An 18,924-nucleotide genomic window follows, 5' to 3' on the forward strand; every position below is an offset into this window, starting at 1 on the left:
TTTCCTGGACTTCCTCAGGAGAAAACTTTCTCCTCGCCCTTAGCCAATCAACTGAAAAGCAGTGTGTTCACATCAAAACTCTACTTGAGCCCACTCAGTTTGACCCTGCTCCTGAGGCGGGCCAGCTGTTCCTGAAAAAACTGTTGCTGAGATGCTTGCAAGAGGTTGGAGCAGAGTAGAGCCCAGCCAAACCAAGCCGATGGAAAAGGGGCTTAATGGTGCGCATGTAACAAAGGAGCTTGATGCAGTTATTTGCTCAAGACTCTGTAAAACCTCTTCCTATTGTCCTTCATCTCCTGGAATGGCTGCTATTCTCATAAGACAATCACGTATGGCAGAGGGGCTTGAAGAATCCCTATAAATTGGACTGATGGTCCAGCAAATGCAAGACAATTGAGTCTGTGGACTAAATTCAGCACATCAGAGTGTACTCCACCACTGGCACTCCCTTTAGAACCTTAGGACCTTACATATTTGCAGCCCAACCATAGCCTTGCCCTCGAAGGCAGGACAAGCACACTTTCAGCTGTATAAGAAGGGGAGTGGCCACCCAAGCATCCTTTCCTGTAGTAGATGATGCTACATAAAAACCTATAAAGTATTCATGAGGTGGAAGGTCACCACCAGAAGCATTTGGCCTCTTGTTCAGATCCTGAAATAATGGAGAACTACAATGTGGACAGCTTATGTCCCAACAACAGTACTGGCCATAATATTAAAAATCTAGTTTTGAATTTTTGGACTTGGGTAGTGGTTTGGGGGCTTACTAAGCCTTTGCTTCACCACCACCTCCTCCTCAGCTTCATCCTGAAGTAGCTGAACAAGGTTGCCCACATCACTTTTCATGCCCATTAATGCTAGAATGCAAGAAAATGGATCAGTTTCATTATCAAGTATGAACTTGGCTCTCGTTGTCACTGCTCCTTAGCTGTGGATGGCTGAGTTTCAACATTTCTATGGTACACGTGTATGTTGTAATGACTACTACCGAGCTTGTCTCTGTTGGTGAATTTCTATGGCTCCCCCCATTTCTAAACCCTGTAGCCACAAAAGCTTCATCAGTGCATTTTGCAAGTGGGCTATTCTGACTTTTGAAGTCTTCCGTGGAATAAAAACAAAAACACACCATTTGCATTTGGCACATAATGTAGTGAAGGATATTCCCTAAACCACCTCTCCTGAAACTTTAGTCTTATTCGGAAGTTGCTGGTGTGGAATGACTCTTGCGTCAGGCGGATTCGGCTTGATGCATATCACTTCCTGGCTCTCTCCCTCATGTCTCTCAGACTGACTCTCACCCTCGGCTCTTTCAAAATCCCTCTCTTGTACATCTTCATCAGGAATGCTCACTTTCTCTCTCTCTCTCTCTACTCTGAAAATCAGTTTCCCTCTTTTCTTTCTAATCTTTTTTGTTCCTAGATTTTAAAGCTAAAATTACACAAGCCTATCATTTTTATACTGGCTAAAATAAAATATAGTTAAGTTGAAGCATGCTCGACATTATGCTTTTACATCATTAATGTATTTTACAAAGTTCACACAAGTGACTAAAATGCACTCAAAATAAATATCGATTTGAGTTTCATTCACAAATGCCCAGCACGCTTCTCACTCACCGCAACAGGCCTCTCTCCACTGTCCCTACATGCTGACCCTGCCTCTGACTCATTCTCATTTTTCAAGCTCCTGCGTCGGATTAACAATTGTTTTTTTTGTTTTTGTTTTTTATTGACACCTGAAATAAGTTAGCTTTAAAAGGTCTATGTAAAAGCAAATAACATCACTAAATAACAAATAATTTATCTGATTTTGTTTCATTAGAGGTTGTGATTGGCTTGTTTGAGTCTACTCCCTTAAAATCGAAAATTGACAGACCATGAATAAACCAGTGTTTTATGTTTTATGCCGAGAATAGGGATACTCTAAAAGTACACTACACTCCCTACAATTTTTAAATAAATAAATATTTTTATTCCCGTAGAGGGGGAATGTATCTCTGTGTTTAACCCATCACTTAGGGAGCATTGTGTTGCCAACACTAAGTTGCAAACGGGGAGTATTCTGTAGTCAAGGGTCTTCCTTGTCACTCAGGGACCCTGAGTGACAGCCTCAGTTGCAAACCATCCACCTTTTTTTTTTTTTTTTTTTTTGAGGGTGGGGAGTCCAACTGCAAGTTTTTCAAATATAAGGTGTACATGTCCTCTTCAAAGATAATTACTGCAACACCCATGCACATTTTGCTCTATGTGTAAAACGTCTATAATATGAGTTTCACTTTCTGCAATGACTGACAAACATATTTAACTTTTTTTATGATATTCAATTATTGTGAGCTGCACTTGTATGGTAGGCTTGCAGTTATGCCATACCCACTCAATTTTTGAATGACAGAATGAGTAGTGCTGTTCAAGCTGTACAAAAGCTTGAGATGTTTATTTACACCCTAACCTAACCATACTTGGAAGTTCTTTAGCACTTTATTTCTGACCTGTCTCCTGTGTTTCTTACTCTTCATGATGGTGTTTGTTCATTCATTTTCTCAAACTCTCCTCTGAAACTTGAACAGCTAGATTTCTATTATTATACTATTAGCTAGAATTACACATGTGTAATGTGTTTGCTATCAGGTGACTTTTGAAGTGAATTGGGTGTACTGCATTTCATTTAGGGGTTAAGAAGTTAAGGAGCCAGATACATATGCATGTCACACTTTTTTTTTAGATCTTTAGACTTGTATCCTGTTCTTTTGAATTTATAATCCTGAACTGATTTGTTTTGGTTCAAAACTTAAAATATTATATTTAAATGTTCATTGTTAAATGACAATATGTGAAAAAGTAGTTGTTCTAAGGCTCTGTAAATTGTGTTTTGCCATTAAAAGGTGAATATTGAAAAATGTATACAGTGTGTTGAAATGCTGCTCAGTATAAGAAAACACAGGTGTTGTTTTTAGTTTGAAATCCGATTACATGTCCATGTTCTGCTGATAAAACATATGCATCACTTTATATGAAAATAGAGAGACTCGTTTGTAATGAAATTTACAGAAAGAAGTCTTAAAGATGATACTGAGAGGTCTGGACCATTGAAATTAGAGATTAGACCACTACACTTAGTTTGCATTTCCCTTTTAACTTGCAGGCACATTAGATATCAGACTTAGTGAGTGGGCCCCTAAGTGCGACTTCAGACCCAGAAGGAACTGCCTGTAGGTTTGCCTGAGAACAGCTTGAATAAAAATAATGCTGTGAAAGGCTCATTCACACTCACAATCACACTTAAAGCAATTTCACCCATAACAGGGAGTAGGACTGTGAGAAAATCATTCTATGGCAAAAGATGCATTTTTCCACCTTTTTTTCCCCCTTGCATGCATATCAATGTATTGCGCTCATTTGCAATCATTAGAGGGGGTTGAAAGTCTTGTTGAAAACGTAAAATTGGCCATCCATCCACTGGCACCTGAAAGAAGGGGGTTGACAAGTGAGAAATATAATATAATAGAAATAAAAAATTGGGCTAATAAAAACACTCCTAAACTTGGCTTCAATGCTCAAAAATCTACATTTTATAAGAGTGACTATTGCAAAATGTATATACTGTTATTGCATAGTTCGTTGTTCAATTGTTTACAATATACAGCATCTCTTTCTCTAGTAGATGCACATCGATAAGTTACAATATCATTAAAATTGCTTTTATTTCAGCCGTTTACTTAGAAAAGTGAAACATACGTCAAATAGATATATGACATTATATAGATTCATCGCATGGAAGGGGATATGTGTCAAGGTTTTTTTTCTGTCAATTATTAGTAGGCCTTGCTGCTATTGAAAAAAAACTAAATTTAATTTGGCAGAGAATTGCAATGGTACGGAAGGCTAAAGGAAAAGGATTGTTAGTACAGAGCTTCCAGTCTAAAGAAAAAAATGTCCATGCACTGTACAATAAATGTATGAAATACTTTGCTGGTATTAATTGTTACATCAATAAACCATGACATAGAGCTAATCAGCCTGTGACACTGCTGAAGTACTGCCAGTCCACTCCTTGTGAACCTCCAACAAACTGACTCTAACAATCCTATCAAGACTATGTTTATCCCTGTTGCTTGTGCACCTTTTCTTTCCTTCCACTTAACTTTACTTTGATATGATTAGACACAGAATTCTGTAAACAGACATCTTCTTTTGCAGTTATCTTTTGTGGCTTACCATCCTCAAGGAAAGTGTCAGTTGCTATCTGCTGGATAGTTGTCAACTTAGTAGTTTTCCTTGTGACAATGTAGGCCAAAACAATGCCATAATCTAAGAGTTTAGTGCATTTACGCTTCTCCAAAAAGTCAAAAACCGCCTCAAGTTAGCGTACAAACATTTTCCTAAACTTTAGTTAGTTAAATCGAATTTTGCTGATTCTCTCAACCTTTTATGATGCAATATTTCAATTTCATTAAAAAAAGTTGTTGGAAACACAGCTACAGAGTGTACTTAAAAGACATCTGATCTTGTGCATCTGAAAGAATGAGGAAATGTTAGATGAGGGAGGGATGAAAAACTGTGTCCCCTTACCACAGTCTTAGCCTAAATGCTGCAGACAAGATATGTGAAAGTAGCAATTTTCTATACAGCATTTATTAGTTAACTCTGATTTACACTACAAAATATGGTATATATTTACAAAATGTTTACATGCCAATCAAAAATCCTGATAGCGTGAAGCTATATAAAAAAAATCATGGTGCTTTGCCACAGAGCTATACACATGTCAGGAGACCGTTTGTGCTACAAGTGATGCTGAGGTTTGGATCTTGACCAAGTTTCCTTTGATTTGTTTTGTATAGAGGTATTCTGATGGAAGGTGACAGAAAAGGCTGGCGTCTTCTGTTTTTCACCAATTACTGTCATTTGTTTTTGTGAACATGTTATAAAACACGAAAAATTACATTTTACCTTAGAATTATTAGAATGACACATTTGACTAGATAAATCACCCACTGAAATGATGGTGTAATTAAAGACGGCAAGAGGAGCTAAAATAAATGCAAAATGTCTTAATCTTCAGAGGAAAGCTTTGAAATCAACCTCAGTTGACTTTCTGGATAGATTTTCTTTGTTGTTATTTCTCCATATGGGATTAAAGATATTTTCCAAATAAATGCTGAAAGAACAAGAATTAAACCATGCAGTTGGGGATGAACATTCCAAATGTGTGTACATGGATCCATATTTCCTGAATTTAAACCGCTAAAACAACCACATTAAGGAAATAACAGACTCAAAGCTATCGGACCATTTAAGGTCCAATGCACAGAGCACTGCCTTCCAGTCCCTGGTGTGAGGGCACAGCCAATCTATGATCTCGCTCCATGCATTTTTGTTCCAGAGTCATAGAAATCAAAGGGCAGAATCCCTCAAATAATGTGTGCCAAGAGAACATATTTTAAGAGACCATTAAACGTGATATGAGTTTGGGGCTTTTTAATGGCAGCTGTACTACGAAATTGTATGTGTTCTGCAAAGAGCAGTAAAATGCCATCTGTGCTTCAGTAAAAGCAGTGTCAAGTCTGTAGTGCAGTGAGGGAGTCTTTTTACTTTTACTTCCTACATTTGAACAATGATATATGCACTTTCTACTCCTTACTTTCTTAAAACCGGCTCATTACTTCCATAGACATATCTATGGCTACTTCTACATGTATCACTAATGCAATGTCGTAAAAACCGTGACAAAACAGAGGGAAAATCAACTGCCCTTAGAGAAGGGGTCCAGGGGGAGTAGTATAGTTTGTGATGTAGAGGGAAAGATTAACAGTGACATGGAAGGAAACAGTGGACTGGCAAACAAGGCAAATGACGACAGAACAGGTGCAGAGAAGCAAGCTATTCCCCAGCCATAGCCATATTTAAGAGAACTCTTTGATGTTGATGGCTCCAAGAACAATTCATGTCGAATGCGCTGCTTTTGGTGCCCAACCCAAAAACAAGGAGCTTCTGGCGTTCAAGAGTTCTCCATCAAATCTGTAAAACAGACACATACAGGTAAGCATATCTTTGTAGGTGTTTTTGAAAGCTAATTTAGCAAGTGAGTTCATTTAGAACATTGTTGATGACATCAGGAGCATATAGACGTTAGCCAATGACAATTAGCTCCAGATAAATAGCTGTGGAATTTATTGTTGATGTGTAACTGTTCAGAGACGTGACTCTTTAGGACTATCTAGCAAAAACGTCCCATTTAGGAAGGTTTATGGGGGGGGAATGGTCATTTGGGTTTTAAAAAAACATTTTCTGGTACAAAATACTTTCATGCCGAAAACCCAGAAGGCAAACCTCCCTTGTACCAGTACTAGTAATATGTGTCAATTCCCCTTTAAGAGACCAAGCCAGTACTTTTGTCTACATACCTATTTTACTCCTCTCTTTGTGTGAATGTCTGTGTTTTGTGCACACTGTACCACCTCGAAGGGTATAACACCCTAACTTTGACTACTTTAAAGAGGAAATTGGCCACCTATGAAAGCCCATCCAAACAACTAAAATGTGGGAAACCAAGAGATGATTTACAAAAAAGCGTGCATGATGCCGTTATGTGTTGTCCACGGTCATCACCCTCCCAGTATTGCCCAAGAGCAGAGTTTTAAGACTCCTGTGCATCATCATCATCAACAACCAGATGTGGTTGTAATGTCCAGAGGAAACATAAAAACATGTTGAGAAAGCAATGCTGGAAATAAAGAATAATCTAAAGTCTGCCATGAGTGAGATTGAGGTCATCATTACCTCTACTGATTGAAACCACCAGCAAACGAAGTTTAATTTGTGTCACAGCACTCTAAATAGTGTATGAAAATATGGAAAAATGTTGCTCAAGCATGCAAACAGCTCAAAGGATCAGACACCTTTTCTGCGCTTGCCTTGAATGACATACACACAGAACATATGTGACAAGTGCACACAACTACTGATAATGCTTCTAATGTTATTAAAGCTTCTCCAGCTTCTGGACGAGCTGGCTGGAAACAATAACGAAGAACGTATTAAGGGGGCAAGGCAGAGTGAAAACTAAAAAAGAGAGAACTTGGAGGATGAATGGAAAGACAATGTGAATCTTGAGTTTGTTGAAGCTGGGGCGATGTCGGACGAAGATGACGGCCTAGAATACCAACTACCAAAGCATCACCCCTGTGCCTGCCACCTCCTGAACCTGGTGTCAACAGATTGATGTCTCAGAAGCAAATGCCAACACCGCCCACAAGAGACTCTTGTTCAGCATTTTCAAAGTTCTGGACTCAATAGCACAAAAGTGGTAGATCCACTGCAGCTCCAGAGATGTTTGGAGAAAAATGCAATCGGCAGCTCTTCAGGCCAAACGAGACAAGGTGGAATCCTCTTTTTCTGACCGTGGAGAGGATTGTAACGATCACGAGAGTGGCACGGTATTTGCATAGGAATTTACATTAAATACATTACAGCCTATAGATTACTGACTGCAGTGTGGTAATAATATTAATTAATGCATATCCCAGTTGGTGTGTGTGGGGAGGGAGAGAGTGAATTTCTCTGTTACATGTTTGACTCTTTGTAACCAATGATTTGTTGTATTTTTGTGTTTTAAAAGGTTCACTCCAGTAGAGATTGCCTTTCTGAAAGAATGTTTGAAGAAAATGAGCCAATTTGCAAAGGCAGTCGATGTTCTCCAGAGAGAGACCGATGTGTAGATGGGGCCGCCGGTACCACAATAACACTAAGACTAAGTTTCTGCACCTTCGACTTTCCTCCAACTTCTGTGGGCCCTTTAGTTTCAGACACTCGCTAACACAAAGCTGATTGCTGATTTCAGGCCATATTGGACAAGTAACAATGATATTGTAAAAGTTAGTTTAAAAATCTGTTTATAATTGAGGATTTTAACAAAAATCTGGAATGTCCATAATATACTGAATAATTTTGTCCTACAAAAATATGTAAAAGTCATATTAAAGTTTTACAACAAAGAAAAAAATATGGATGATTTGTGATAATTTAGGGCCTAATATATTGTAGGATATATCATGAAATAACACCAAAATAAATTAATGATCCAGTCACCAGGATTTCATACTTAGTAGCTCATGCATTGAGGAATGTGAATCAGTTTCTCCAGACATTGTTATGCAACAAGTTAGTTGAAATAATTGACAAATATAGTAATCTAATGCAATGATATTTTAATTGAGGTATTGCAAAGGTAATGGTGATTGTATAAAATCTGTCTCTGGTTTTGTATTTCATAGGTCTTGACTTCATTAAACCCTTCTTAAGGAACAACCTGCGGTGTTTCAAAGTCACACATCTCGTTCTTCTGAGGGGGGCTTCTCTTCCACCATCAACCAGGGCAATGCTCAGGAAAACTCCAAGCAGCTAGAGTCCTACCTGGCCTGCCCAGGTGATACCATGAATGTCCTGAAATCTTCCCCAGCAGTGTGCAGTTTCATCAGTGAAGTTCAACACAGCCCCGCCTGCCTAAGGGAGGCTTTCTTGCACTGCAGGACTCATTTTTAGACCCAGTAGGGCACGTCTGGATTCTAAGAACTATGAGAATCAGCTTCTGCTGAAGCTTAACAATTATTTTGGTAGTCTTGAAGAGATGAGTGAATTTCTAACAAATGAAAAAATACTAATAGATTTAACGTTTCCATGTTGATTATTTCAAGCTCTGTTTCTGAAAAGGAAAACAGTTTAAAATGTGATTTTTTTTTGTAATTGCATGTTTAGTCCTAAGAGTACCCAAGCTCTAAAAAAGTATCCAACTGCTCATGCAAGACCTGTGTTCAGTGCAGCATCCATCCATTCATAATCTCCACCCGCTTAACTGTGCAAGGCCGTTGTGTGTATATGTGCATTTGTGTTGGTTGGGTGGGGGGCTGTCCGGTGTCTCTCTTCAGAGGTCATTGGTCAAGAGGCAGGGTACACCTTAAACAAGTTGCCAGTCCATCACAAGACTCTATATCATCCTGTCTGAAATTTGGTTTGTAAAAAAACTATATTTAAATTTACAGTACTTAAAAGAAGAAGAAAAAAATCTTCATGTTTCATTGCAATTGTACATTCTAATGAAAATTGTGTTCTGCGCTTAACCCATCCCTTGGGTAGCAATGGGTTTTACAGCGTCCGTGGAGCAATCTGGGGCGGAAGGTATTGCTCAGGGACCCATCGTGACAGTCTGCGGGGTTCAAACCGGGTACCGGCAGACATTTCAGAAGGCAAGCGCTTGGCTCTAACCATTATGCCACCACTCCCCTCATTTTTCTTTTTTGGAAGAATTCTAATAACGGCATTTAATCTTCAACACAGTACAGGTGGGGAGCAAAGGAGGGAAACATGCCTACAATGCTAGATTTTTTGTTAAGATTTTTTTTTTTATCAGTGAGGTGATGTTTTTTTTTTTTCTTTTGTACTTAAGAAAAACATACAGGTTCTGAAATATCTTTAAATAAGGAGTTGAAGTATATATGTTTTTCCTTTTACTAGTCTTTTTATACACAGGTAACCTAACTGCTACCTAAGTAAAGTACTTCGACCATCTATGGTCTTATTTTATCGTTAAGCCATAGTTACACATTATTTAGAGTGCAGTGTGTTCAAATAGCGCTCTTGTGCATTTATTAAAAAAAACATAAACATTAAATTTGTCTTTAAAGGATCTCCTGTTTGCACACGTTTATTTAATTAGACTCCTCCAATTGTCCAAGTTTAACCAAAGAGGTTCATTAGAACACAGTTGACATTCCAGCATGGAGACAATTAGGCTCTTTTTTTGGCCAATTTAATTCTCTCCCCAAAACGCAGTGATTTCCTGGCAGTTTCTGCTGCTTTGCGGAGGCCGATTGCTGGCATCAGCAGCATTTAAGCAGGTCTCTCTCTTTGTTCTCAGCTGTTTTGCTCTGTTATACACAAGATGAAGGTAAAGTTAGAAAAAAAAAGCATTCAGGCTGCAGCGGCAAGCGAGCAAGTGAGCTCAAGTTTCCAGCTGTCTGTATGAGAGATAGTCTCAGATGGCCAAGCTGCCCAACAGCTGCTGGTGTTCATTCAAATCCCTGGTTGAACAAGCAGTTTTCCCCCTTTTTGTGTGTTTTGACACAGATCAGTAGTGTTCTGTGTTAACATGCTTCTACAAGGCTAGAATGATCAAAAAGTACTGGAGATTAGGATCATTCATCCCCTTGTTCAAAGCTTTATGTAGCAAATAAAAGCAGAATTATTGCGTAAAAAAGTCCACCCATACATATGGGTTAACAAAATCTTGGATTTTTTGTTGCTTTTCTTTTCTGTTTTTGTCTCACTCTTTTAATTTAAAGTACAGAAAGGCATTGATTTCATCAATTACCTTTAAATACTTTTGCTTTTTAAATTTGCACAAAATTGCCAAATTGTTTTATTTTAAAATTTGATTTTAAAATTCTGCAGAATTTGTTTTCCAAACCTGCATCAGATGCTCATCAAGGGCAATGCGTTCAAACACACACACACACAACTGCTACTTCCATAAAAGACACTTGAAGCTTATAACAGTGTCTGTAGGGCAGCTAAGATCTGTGTTGATAAAAACAAACTCTTGTTAAATAGTTTAAAGTACAAGCCCATAAGCTTTGAAACAACCGTTAAATTACACAAATCTCTTTTATGTGCCTGCAGAGGGAAATGTTCGGAGGCCTTTCAAAACAATGCAACATTTCTGGTTTAACCTTTTAAAAATCAAAATAACGTTAATTTAAGGTCCGTAAAATCTGGTCCATTTAGTACATGTTTACCAAAGAAGGAATTTGTAATCATTAGCAACTTGTTTGCACCAGCGGCTCAAAGTAGACGCAAACTTTGCATCTGCAGGCGGCTGTTGGAGAAACTGAATTTATGCAGGACCTGTGGACACATGTACTAGCTGTGCAAAGCCTTTAAAGCTTTCCACTTAGAGTAGCTGAATCCTAATTACTTAAAGCTACTTTAATTACTTCTACTGCTTTTTCTTGAGTTGGGAGAGCATTTCATACACAAGTTAACTGTTCTGAATAAATTATCCAATAATTGCTTCCTTTACTTGTTGCTTGTGAGTACAACATTACACCTGGACCTTGCTGTACAGACCAGAATAAAGGAATATATATATATATATATATATATATATATATATATATATATATATATATATATATATAATTTTTGTCCTGATGGGTACTTTTGTTTCCTGTGTGCTATGTCTCAATATTTTTTTTTTCTTTTGCAAAGAAAGGGAAATTTAAGACACAAGTCAGCAAATCGCTCTACTTTAATTGGTCTGAACCACCTCGACAGGGTGTGGCAGGGTCCATAATTAAATAAAAAACAGATGGGGGGTGGGGGAGGTGGGGGGATGATATTCTCTGACTATAGAGGGGAGAGTTTTAGTGAAGTGTGTCTGTGGGTGGGCTGAAATATCGACAGCAGTTTATTTTGCAGGAAGATTGCATCCATTTATATGATAAAAGAAGCTATATTTTTTCAGAAAGGGTGAAACTTTAGACTGTCAAGCCCCCAATTTAAGATGATTTTCTGCACAGAGGCAGAATATTTTAACATTGTGCAGTACATTAAGGCCACAGCAGTTTCGCTAGCATACTGCAATCACTACTTTATAGACAGATGCATGCATATGTGCAGCGGTAAACTTAAAGTTTCTAACCATCTATAAGAACACGGTAATATAAATATTGCAGTCTTTTAATTGAATGCTTTCTGCAGGGTACATTCTTCACTACTTAAACCAACAGCTGGTCTGCGACACACTCATTTCAACACCACTGGCAGCGACATGCCTGTGTCCCTGAGAGGCCTTCTCCTTTAAAGTATGAATTCCTCCATTCACCTCGAGTCGCATTTTTAAATAATAATGATGAATGCGCTTAGCCTATACAATACAATATCATTTATTAAGCGGGACATATATATAGGAGTTCTTCTATTCTTTTCCACAATGTACATTAAGTGAGCAAAGTCACTGAACATTAAAATCAGTCAAAGCTACGCAGATTCCGAAATGTAGAACACATAGTACTGTGAATATGTACTTCATAAATTAGATATCTTCTTTTCTTGTTTAAATTATTGTTAATCTTGTTAAATAAAAGGGTTGTAAGTCATCTCTTGAGGCTGAAATATGTCGCCTTTTTTCTCTCTCTCTCTGTCTCTTATAATAAACTCATCAGCGGCCTACATTTTGGCTTATTTTCAACATGTTTGGCATCCAAACGCAACACCATAGACAGCACAACAAAAAAACGTAAAAGGAGGAAACTTCCATCCGTGCAAAAAAAAAAAAAAAGAAAAAAGGAAAAAGAAATAAAAAAAAAATGCCCCTGGGCGTGAAAGCGTTTCTCTCATCCAGGTTGTCCATGATTCCGTAGATACTTCACCAAATTTCTTTAAGGCTATACAAACACAAATAAAGCATAATACAGTCAGTTTTTTCTCCTCGTCCTCATATTTGCTTTGTCCATGTTGCCCAAAAGTTTGTTTTCCAGGCAAGGAGGGAAAAAGAAAATCCACACACTCGACAAGCACATGCCATTCACTGGCCAGATACGTTTAGTCATCCAGATTGCGCAAAAGTTGATGGGTTGGTGGATCTTAATATATTAAACTCCAAGGAAACGTTGATTTGACTATAGAGTTGGACGGAGTGTACAGATATTCGTCGGCTTCCTTGGCTGACAGTTTTAAAAATAAATGGCATGTTTTTGAATATATTTTGTTGTTGTTGTTGTTCCTTAACTTAAGCAGAGTCCCGATCCTCAACGATGCGATTATAGAGGAAAGACTAGAAAGCCTGAGAAGGTGGAGTATTTCCATCCGCCCATTAGGGTGCCCCGCTCCAGCTTTAAGTAGACACGGTCCTCACGCTCCACCATCAGCAGCACACCGTTGCTGGCCGCCTCTCTTGTAACGTCCTGGTCTCCCGCAAAAGCTGATATAACGGGATAGTCATTCTGCATTAGGTTGACCTGCAGAGAGGGAGCAGAAAAACGCTCACTGCGCTGAAATTACATTTTTACATGCTGAATGCAGAGCTGCCCCTTCATGGTCGCTCACCTGTATGGTTTGTCTATTGTAGACCTTCACAACGTGAAAGCTGAAACTATAGATCCCCCTTCTTGGAGCCTGGAAAACACTCGCTTTTAGGTCGAAATGATTGCCGATGTTCACTAAAACCTGCGATCCGAAAGGGAGCACAGTGAGACAAAGCAGTTCGATCAATATAACATTTTTTTTTTCTTTTTTCTTGTAGACACGTTTTGGTATTCGGTATGCATGGAGGCGCTTGCCAACTGTTTAGGACTGTGCTTCTGGGGATTCCCAGTTAAGTGCACGAACAGGCCTCTGTCCAAAGACATTGGACGTGCGGATTTATTGGAACTTATAATTAAAGCTGCACATCCTAAAGTTGCTAAATTATTCTGCATAAACATTTGCTCCTTTTCGGCAGCGCCTCGTCTTTTGTGCTAATTACGCACAGCTGCAGTTTAACCATCTTTAAAAAATCTTCCAAATGTTAGGCTTGCAAGCAACAGAAAAACTAAGAAACGAGTTCAGAAAATTCAGAGAACATGTTCTTTTTTTTTCCTCCATCCCTAATCAGATAGATTACTGAGTGAACGCGTTTACCTGGTCAAAATAGATGGTCATTGACGTGTTGCTCATCTCCGACGGCTCATGATTAGTCCCGCGCACGGCGGAAAAAGCCACCTTTGCCCCTGCGGAGCGGACAGATATGCCAAGTGAGGAAGTCACTGCTCCGTCCGAGGAAGGGTTCGAGTCGCACACCACCAGACACTTTCCCTCCAACACTATGGGCTCCGTGTCGTTCTGGCCGGAGCTCATTACCACGCCGCATCCCAAGAAGAGAACCAGTGCCAGGATGGCACAGGGTCCCGGGCAGCGCGCTGGCACCATGGTTGGATCACTGGATCCAGCGTACAATGAGACAACCTCGGCAGCCCCTTGGAGGTTTATTGATCACCTGGTCCAAACTCAGTCCCCCCCTTTTCCTCTTCCTTTCTCTCTTTCTCTGCCTGCGATGCTCCCTCGCTCTTTGACACAGACGCACTTAGGCTCCCCTCCCTCCTGTGCGTCTTAGTAGATTTCGGGAGAGGATCTAAATGGTTGGTTTAGCAAATCTTGATGGCGTGGGAGGGAAAAAGTTAAAAATGACACGTGAGAAAACCAAATAACGAAGTTCAATAAATTCTACTTGATTAACTCATCAATTTATCTGCGCGTAAAAAACGCTCTCGCGCGTAAAGTGAACAACAACTGCTGCCACTGAGTAAAGCATTCGGCAGAAATTAATAATCATTTCACAATATTCTTTTTTTAATTAAAACCACCAATATTTTCTGCTTTGGGGCACTTTATTAAGACAGTAAAACGACCTATAATTATAACATTCTTGTTTAAATAAACGTTAAAAAAAGCCCTGTTAAGCGTTTTCTTAAATAAAAAAAAATCTCAATCTTGACGTACCTGTGTTCTCCATCCCGCTCCTGTGTTCGCTGTCTTTCCCAGCCAGAAGTGAAAGCTCAGATTGTTGGAGGAGAGGGAAAAAAACGAAAGCACGAATCTCTGGGCCCCCCTTTCGAGGGACAACTCACGCCCATTCTTCGTGTGTGAGCTGCTAAGCAAGACTCCTCTACAAGTGCCCCGAAAATAAGAGCACAGGCGTGGACTAATAGGTTTGTTTACATATTAATCAGCTCAGCGCCGTGAACTTGAGAGCCCCCTGAGGACGTCAAGGATCGCTTTCTTTCACTGTCTGTTATTAATGTGCTGGGATTTTCACATGCGTCTGTATAATTATTAAGTTGAAATTAAACAGTTTCCGGTGGATAACCCTAATGGTGTATGTCACATTCGGCATGCCTATGTGTGTTTTAGATTTAAGACTTGAATACTTTCCGTTGTCCAATACAGATACTTGTGCGCCATCCAGTGGCTAGGCTCAGTTGTGCACAAACGGCTTCATTCATCCATCCATCCATCCATCCATCCATCCATCCATCCATCCATCCATCCATCCATCTATACGCGCTTATCCGCGCAGAGTCGCACAAAAGTTGAGCAAAAAATAAATCATAAAAATAGTTCTTTAAAACAAAACAATGACGTTTTTAATACCGTACTTGTGCATTGTATTAATCATACTGAAAGTTTAGAAACCTACTTCCCACAATGACAATCAAAAAATATTTGATAAGCTAGCAGAAAGAAAGGGGGACTTCAAAAAAATTACTTTGTGGATGGATTTCACCTGTCAGGTGAACCTTTATAACCTTTTCCTTCCGAGCCCTGACATGTCCCCATCCTTTGAATAGCTGTGTAAGGGCTTCATATCAGTGCTCCTCACAGCTGAACTGTGTGACACTGGCCTTCACAAGTGGCGAACCTTCACTTCAGACCTTTAATGAGCCGTCATTTTCCTATACAATAAAATTCAAGCTCTCATGAGACATGCACATTTACTCGGGTAGTTTTTCCCCCTTTTAGGTTCATTTATTCAGGCTTCAGTGTATTTTACTATAAATCCATATATTGATGCACAGCAGTGCATAATTGTGAGGTGAAATAAACCAAAGCATGGTACCTCTCTTTTTTTATTAATTAAAATACAAAATCCCTGCTGATTATTTGTATTCAGATCCTTTACTCTGATTACTATATAATAAAATCACCTGATGAATAAAGAAAGTCCAGCTGCATAATATGCTGAATGACAGTCAATCTTGCAGTATCAATGTGAGCCTAATCTTTCTATTTCGTGCATGCAAATGTTGCATGTCAGTAGTTTTTTTGATTTATAGGATGGGCTTTCCTGGCCCATGATGCCTGCAGGTAATATATTTTTTTAGTGGCTGTGGTGCTAGTAGTAATCTGTATCACATTCAAAGTTTAAAGAAGGTTTAGGTTAGAAAACAGAATCCCACACTTTAAGCCTAGCATGGAGCACTTAGTCCTTCAACAATGGCAGAAGGCATGGAGAATATTGCTTAGGGTAGCATCCAAGATGCTACCTTTGGAGGAGCTGCAGAGATCCACAGCTCATTTGGAAAACTCTGTTAGCACGATAACTATTTATTGTGCCTTCCACAAATCTGGCCTTTATGAAAGAGTAGTGAGAAGAAGTCTCTATATATGCAATTTGCCAGACGTGCATATACATGTGGACAGAACAGAACTGAACATTCACACTGCATAAAAATCCCCCTAAGTGTCAGGAAATGATCAATGCATGATGTCCTATACTCTAACCCTTATTTGAAACAAGGGAGAAACTGTTTCCTGATCTGTAGAGATTTTTCTTCAGCAGTGACAGGGAAGCAGATCAGCGTTAATGGGAGGATGGGTGGGGCTAAATACAGGGCTAAGCTTGACAAAACCTGCAAAGGACTTGAGACTGAGGAGGATGTTAACCTTCCAGCTGGATAACAATCACAAACATAAAGCCACATCTTCAGTGCAATGGTTTAGATCAAGCAGTTCCATATATTAGAATGACCCAGTTTAAGTTTAGACCTAAATTCAATTCAAAAGATTGGGACATGGGATTGCAGCAATTTTTGCAGAGACGACTGTGCAAAAATGCCAACCCCCAAATGTACAAAGCTGGTAGAGACATAGCCCAAAAGACTTGCAGCAGAAATTGAAGCGAAAGTACTGAGTCTGACACATTTTCCAGCTTTTTATCTGTACGTAAACTCTGTATCATTCATCTAAGTCTATTCCATTAAATCCAAATAAAAGACATTGGTTTATTCATTGGTTATTAATATTACATGGTAAAGGGTCAAAAGGTTTATATATATATATATATATATATATATATATATATATATATATATATGCAAGGAAATGTAAAAGCTACAGATGTAGGTTTTATTTGTGGATCACACATGATACTCAGACAGTAAATGTCACTAATCAACAATCTGGGAAACCACTGACATAAATATGAATCTGTGACCTGTGAAACCAGATGCTCCCGTACATCAGAAGTCCCCAAAAAAAAGCCCTAATTCTGGTCTTAATCATGTTTAATGTTTCTTTTCCCTCAGTCCCGTTTGTCAAACATTGCTCTGTCAAAGCTTACTGGCAAATCATGCAGAAGGGTGACATCAGGTATCCAAGAGCCACAACTGTCCCCGGGCCTTCAGAAGGACAGACGACTACAGAAAACATCAAATGTCAAGTACAGGGGACATGCACGGGAAAGGGATGTGGCCTACTTAATGTTACCATACCAGGGGCTGCTGTTGCCCCTAGAGGGACTTCACTTCCATCAGGCAAGCTGATCGGCGAGAGTGACAAGGGAGTTATGGTTATATTCACTGACAGCCAGCAAAGCCTACTGGCCTCCTTGAATAGGGAGGACGGTTATGTGACGGGTCTTAAAATGAGCCATCTGCTTTAGATTTTTATTTTATTTATTTAATTATTTTGCGATATGCTTGGCCTTGTGTTCTTCTTTACATGTCAGACATAAGATTACATCAGTACAGCTCCACCAAAAAAGATTTGATGATGTGGAGAACAATATCTTTTTTTCCTCTTTCTTTTACAAAAAACGTGCTTCATTGTTCGGACATCGCTGTTTGAAAACGCTTATGTGCAAGTTATTTCTCCAAATAATGCAAATGAAACATATTAAAACTACAAGCTGGCCCACTTTAAGGGCTCGGACAACCATTTTAAGTGTCTGCCAGACCATCTGTCTGATTGCGTATGTGTGTGCAGATGTTAATGATACTGTATGTTCAAAACTGGAATTAGGTCACAATATTGAAGGAGTTTTTAAAATTCAAATGGAGAAATCATGATTCATCTGTTTTGTCAGGAAGATGTCGCTTCTACCATGAGCTTGTCCAAAGAGGCAAGCGGCTTTAATGTTACTTGTTATGCAGCTGGTTTGGGGTTAACCCAATGATATAGTGGATGATTTTGGCAAGTCTGAAGAGAGTTACAGCAGGCAGGACCGTGTCCCCAAAAGCTTAATGTAACTTTGTGTGTGTGACCTTTAAAAGTTGATGTTATGACATTGTGAGAATTGGATTCTTCCCAGCTTCAGGTTAAGACGAAGCGTCCGTCTTTCCAGGTACAATGACAAACACACTTGAAATTTGAATCAGAATTAGGGTTGTAAATGTCACTCTACTAAGGCAAATTTGAATAAAATGTGTTATTTCTGGGATTCTGTGTAGAAAAAAGGACATAGTTAAAACAAAAAAACTGTAAAAGATTCTGTTTGACTTTCAGCAATTTATTATTTCACAGTTAAAAGCTGTCTGCGCATAGCATTAATGATTTGTTATTCCTTTGGTTTCCTACAAAATCTTCTTTGGATAAGCATGTTTGGATCTTGATACTACTGATGTGTGAGTTATTTAGCTGTAGTTCCAACACTTTTTAACAGCAGGATTTAATTTCAACATAAACCTTAATGTTGGGATGATTATCGCATATTTGCCAGCTGAAGGTGTGGAATTTTAGATAAAAGTGATATTAAAGATACCGTCCAGTGCTGTATTCTTCATACACAAGCTCACACTGATGAAGTGTGGATTTCTACGGGAGGATTTCTCAAAAATTAAAAAACAAAATTTAAAAGTGCACTGATTGTGATCAGTCCACTCTAAACTAATTCTGCTGTGTGTGTTAGGGTTGATGACATCACAAATATCTGGCTGACATAGGCAAATATTATGGTGGAGGAAAACGTTTTGGCAGATTTCAAATAAGGTGTCAAGTTATATCTGAGCTGCAAGGGATACAACGTTTTTTTGGAGCCTTTGATGCAAAGTGCTGTGGAAGAAGCTCTAAAAGACAGTAACAATGGCAAGGATTAAGATGTTTAACTAGTAGGCAT

The 18,924-nt window shown here is 38.9% G+C and overlaps 1 protein-coding gene across 1 annotated transcript; it reads right to left on the reverse strand.

The window, feature by feature from the left end:
* Positions 1–11,716: 11,716 nt before the first annotated feature.
* On the reverse strand, positions 11,717–14,705 carry cbln2b (cerebellin 2b precursor). The gene is made up of 4 exons (XM_012857348.3): positions 14,532–14,705; positions 13,674–14,185; positions 13,101–13,220; positions 11,717–13,012 (listed from the first exon to the last, which is right to left on the reverse strand). The coding sequence occupies exons 2-4, from the start codon at positions 13,959–13,961 to the stop codon at positions 12,815–12,817; spliced, it is 606 nt and encodes a 201-aa protein (XP_012712802.1). The 5' UTR covers positions 13,962–14,185; positions 14,532–14,705; the 3' UTR covers positions 11,717–12,814.
* Between the last annotated feature and the right edge of the window lie 4,219 nt (positions 14,706–18,924).

Source organism: Fundulus heteroclitus, chromosome 21, assembly GCF_011125445.2.
Source record: "Fundulus heteroclitus isolate FHET01 chromosome 21, MU-UCD_Fhet_4.1, whole genome shotgun sequence".
In the NCBI taxonomy this organism is placed as follows: Eukaryota; Metazoa; Chordata; class Actinopteri; order Cyprinodontiformes; family Fundulidae; genus Fundulus; species Fundulus heteroclitus.

Coding starts and splice junctions, on each gene's coding strand:
- cbln2b (XM_012857348.3), bottom strand. CDS start 13,961: ATGGTGCCAGCGCGCTGCCCGGGACCCTGTGCCATCCTGGCACTGGTT. Junction 13,221..13,673: donor TGACCATCTATTTTGACCAG/GTAAACGCGTTC, acceptor TTCGGATCGCAG/GTTTTAGTGAACATCGGCAA. Junction 13,013..13,100: donor ACAATAGACAAACCATACAG/GTGAGCGACCAT, acceptor CCCTCTCTGCAG/GTCAACCTAATGCAGAATGA.